The sequence below is a fragment of the Mustela erminea genome, chromosome 11 (assembly GCF_009829155.1).
Source record: "Mustela erminea isolate mMusErm1 chromosome 11, mMusErm1.Pri, whole genome shotgun sequence".
NCBI classification, from domain to species: domain Eukaryota; kingdom Metazoa; phylum Chordata; class Mammalia; order Carnivora; family Mustelidae; genus Mustela; species Mustela erminea.
In genome coordinates, this window is record NC_045624.1 from 10,825,333 (window position 1) to 10,830,047 (window position 4,715).

Genomic DNA, 4,715 nt, shown 5'->3' on the forward strand with positions numbered 1-4,715 from the left:
ATAGAAACAGAGATTTGTGTGGCTTTCAGCTGCTAAATTTGTGGTAATTTGTTACACAGCAATAGAAAAAAATATTTTCTAAGTGACCCTTTTGTTTTGTTTATGTTCTAGATCTTTGTAAACTTTCATTACCCTTGACATTCAGTTATTTCACCAATGCATCTATAGGCTTTTTTTTTAAACTATGGTGAGATTCTTTATATCAGTTCCTCCTTTATTTAAATTTTCAGTAATTACAGTTAATAACAGGAAAACTTAGCAAGATGTGACTTAAAATGCTAGAAACAAAGTGAAGAACTTAAGGAGTTTGTGATTTTTTTTTAAGAGTTTGTGATATTTTAAGTAAAAGGTCTAGGGAAAAAAAAACAAACCAAGCCTCCCTTTAGAGAAGATCTGATGTTAACGCACAGATAAAAGGGGTAAGACAGAAGGCTAAGCTACTCTTTTCATCAAATGAAATGACCTTTATATAATAAAGGAAAGAAAAAGCAGCACAAGAAAATGATTTCCTCGCAAGATGCACAAAAGAACAAACTAGCTATTTTAAATTAATTGCATTCATCCGGATTCTGAGTTTTATCCCCGGATTCTAGAAGATGAGTGTACACTATTTCACTGCCCCCGATTGTAATCTGTGAGGAACCACAGAGAAGAGGATCTGTACCAGGAAGTTAAGGACAAACAAATGTAAAGTATTTTTACTTAAGATTTTCAAAATTATCAGGAGTTTGGGTTTAAAAACACAGGCATATTGGCATAGCAAAATTCCAGGATTAACTATCGAGCAGGGTTTGTGAACATTCAGCAGCCTATTGTTAGTACTCACCAGAAACAAGTTGAAGTTCCGTTATAACCAGTAATGCATACTAACTATTGATTTTTATATCATAAAAATATTTTATGGTTGATAGGTTTATAGGTTGATAAAAAAAATTTTTTTTATTTTAACCACACAGCGTATAAGTTAGTTTTGGTTATCAGAGCGGATTGACTGATAGTTCAGAATGTGGGGTTACTATTTGTTACAGCCTTAACTGTGTCCCACCAAAATTCATGTTAGAGTCCTAACCCCCAATACCTCAGAATATGACTGTATTTGGAGATAAGGCCTTTAAAAATGTAATTAAGGTAAAATGAGGTCACATGTGCAGGCCCTAATGCAATATGACTGGTGTCCTTATAAGAAGAGGAGATTAGGACATAGATATGTACACACGAAGGAAAAACCATCTGAGGACACAGCAAGAAGGCAGCCATCTAAAGCCAAGGAGAGAGGCCTCCAAGGATACAATGCTGTCAATGCCTTGATCTTGGACTTCCAGCCTCTAAAACTGTGGGAAAATAACTTTTTGTTGTTTAAGCCACTCAGTCTGTGATATTTTAATAATACAGCCCTGACAAACTAATACAGCATCTATTGCTCACTAGAGGTCTTCAAGGAAGGCTGGACAGACCAGTCTCTGAGCATCAGAGAATATCAGAGGGACTTTTTTACTGCTATGGAATGTCCAGCACACAGATGCAAATACCCAGACTTAGTCTTTGATTTTCTCTTGGTAAACAATTTCACTATAGTTGAGTTAGTCTGTACTAACATCACATTCAACCATTTCAGGTAATGGCTGACCACTTGCCAGTCTTTCCCTCCCTCCTTCCCTCTCTCCCTTTATTCCACCCTCAATAAATGCTCTAGCATAAAAGAGAGAACTTGATTCATTAGTCCTATAGTTATGCTTTAAAGAACATACTCTTGAGAAGCTGAAGAAAATCTGTTACTAAAAGATGAGTCTAGAGGAATTTTACAGAGGTACAGGCATTGGTTTTGATGTGCAAAATCTGTTTTTACTTCACCTGATACCTATCCTTGCAGGGGTTCTAGAGAGCCAAAGATTAGTGCCATATAAAGACCTTCATGTTACACATTAACATCTCTGGGGATGCTCCAGATCTGGGCATAGGAAGACAAGAATAGACCCCACTTCCAGATAATAATCAGATGGAGCTAAGAGCATCAGGAATTGTTACTATGTGAATTTTGCCACTTATATGCAAACAGACAAGGATCGGAAAATAATAAAGGTATTTGGCAAAGTCTTATATCTTTCTAGATAAAATGATTAAAATGTTTGAATAATCTATTTTAAAGTAGATTTAAAAGCATTCACAAAATCTGCTCTATTCGTTTTCAATGTGAAAGTAGGTTCACAGTGGTATAAAATTGGCATGTACTACATGGTAATTTTTTAATGACTTTTTCTGTTTATTATGTCTATGAGAAAGAAAGAGAAAGCAAACTAACGGAATAAATTTGAGAATCAAGATTCAAAATATTCTTGGTGGGTTGGTGTGATGCATGAAAATCAATAATAAAAATTAGCAGAGCTAAATATACATGTTTTCATTTAAGTTTTAATAAAATAAGAATGCAGAGAATATGGAGATTTTGTAAGCAGTTTATAGGAAAATCATCTTGGAAAAGTAGTTAAATAAAAAACCATAGTTATGAATAATTTTGGAAATAATGGTGATGCTTACACAACATTGAGAAAATAATGTCACTGAATTGTATCCTGGCTAAATTAGCAAATTTTATGTTTTATGTATATTTTGTTACAATAAAAAAAGAGTATAGTGAAGCCACAGATATTTTGCATATTACAAATAAATTCAATTCTTTTTTTAAAGATTTTATTTACTTATGTGACAGACAGAGATCACAAGTAGGCAGAGAGAGAGGGGGAAGCAGGCTCCCTGCTGAGCAGAGAGCTCGATATGGGTCTCCATCCCAGGACCCTGAGATCATGACCTGAGCTGAAGGCAGAGGCTTTAACCCACTGAGCCACCCAGGTGCCCCACAAATTCAATTCTTGAAAAGCAAATGAGAACCAACATACTGGAGTGAACAAATAAAGCATCATATATTATTTATTTCAGAAAATCATATCACACTCTAGACTAAGGCACAAATGGTGTTGAAAGTTCTAAAACTGTCATCATTTGAGAAAGAGTTAAAGAAACTATTGTGATTATCCTGGAGGAAATAAGGTTGTTCTACAAATAAATGGAACATTGTCATGTGGAAAGAGGAACAGATATTCTCCATTCTGCTCCACAAGGTAAAAGCAGACCTAATTGGTGGAATTCATCTCTCTATTCATTCCACACCAGATCTGCGGGACAAAGATGCAGATCATTTCTTTATGCATTGATATGCTAATAAAATTTTTTAAATGGGCCAATGAAGTCTAAATACCACTGGATATCTGACAGAAGATGATCTAAGAAAGGCCCTCTCATGGATCACTGACATGTGATTTATCTTGCATTGGCCTGTATGAGGAAATTCATCAATCAGGTAGAGGGATGCTTTACCCAAATGCAAGGTCATATGTGGGAGTCCTGTATACCTCCAGCCCATCTCCTTTTTGGTTTTGATTATAGGTAATAGGAAGATCTTATAGTCTTTACTCTTTATCCCTGAAATTCTCTAGAAATTTTTGAAAAGCAGCCATAACTTCCTTATTCCTCAAGCTGTAGATCAAGGGGTTCAACATAGGTGCCACCAGAGCATAGAATAGAGTGACAAATTTCTCCACTTCCATGGAGGAGGCTGACCATGGAACCAGGTAGGTGAAGATGGTAGCCCCAAAGCACATGCAAACCACAATGAGGTGGGAGGCACAAGTCCCAAAGGCTTTGCTACGTCCCTGAGCAGAATGAATCTGCAGAATGGCAGTAACTATACAACCATAGGAGAACAGAACAAGGGAACAGGGAAGCATGATCACCAGAAATCCTGAGATGGCCATCATGACCATGTTGAAGGAGATGTCCACACAGGCTAACCTTACCACTGCGAGGGTCTCACAGGCAAAGTGATTAATAACATTGTGACACAGGGGAAGCCGGAAAGTAATGATTGTTTCCATTAGCGAATTTGTGAAACCAGCCACCAAGCAGCCAGCAGCCAGGCCCACGCACAGCCCTTCATGCATGATGACCGTGTAGTGCAGTGGATGGCACACTGCCACATAGCGGTCATAGGCCATGGCTCCCAGCAGGAAGAACTCAGATCCACCCAATCCTAGGGAGAGGTAGAGCTGAAACACACAGCTATAGAACGGGATGGACTTCCGGGCTGAGAGCATGTGGGCTAGCATTTGTGGGGTAAAACTGTTTGCATAACAAAGGTCCACAAAAGATAAAACACCAAGGAAGAAGTACATGGGGTTATGAAGCCTGTTGTCCAGACTGATCAGAAGAAGAATGAGGGTATTTCCCCCAAGAGTCACCAAGTACATGGTCAGGACCAGGACAAAGAGGAAGACTTGAGTCTTTGGGTCATTGGACAAACCCAGCAGAATAAACTCACTCACCCATGTCTGGGTTTTATTTTCCTGGTCCATGAGCTTCTGAGGACCAAACTCTAAAGATGTTGGAAAAACAAACCATGAAAACTTGGGATTAGAAGGCTGGTTTTTAGACCATATAGAGAGAGTCTACCCATCTGAACCAAAGTTCTTCTAGAACATCTCAGCCAAATCATCATCCAAACTCTGCTTGAATGCATCCATATATGAGGAACACAATAGAACCCAAGTGTGTAGCTGGAAATCAAGGAGTAAAGAAGTTATATTCTTATAATTCCATTTACTGGATCATAATTTCTTCTCTGAAACATCAGCTCTTAACTGAAGGAAGGAAATTAATGAATA

The 4,715-nt window shown here is 37.8% G+C and overlaps 1 protein-coding gene across 1 annotated transcript; it reads right to left on the bottom strand.

The window, feature by feature from the left end:
- Positions 1–3,464: 3,464 nt before the first annotated feature.
- Positions 3,465–4,406, bottom strand: LOC116569643 (olfactory receptor-like protein OLF3). The gene has a single exon (XM_032306025.1). The coding sequence runs from the start codon at positions 4,404–4,406 to the stop codon at positions 3,465–3,467; it is 942 nt and encodes a 313-aa protein (XP_032161916.1).
- Positions 4,407–4,715: the final 309 nt, after the last annotated feature.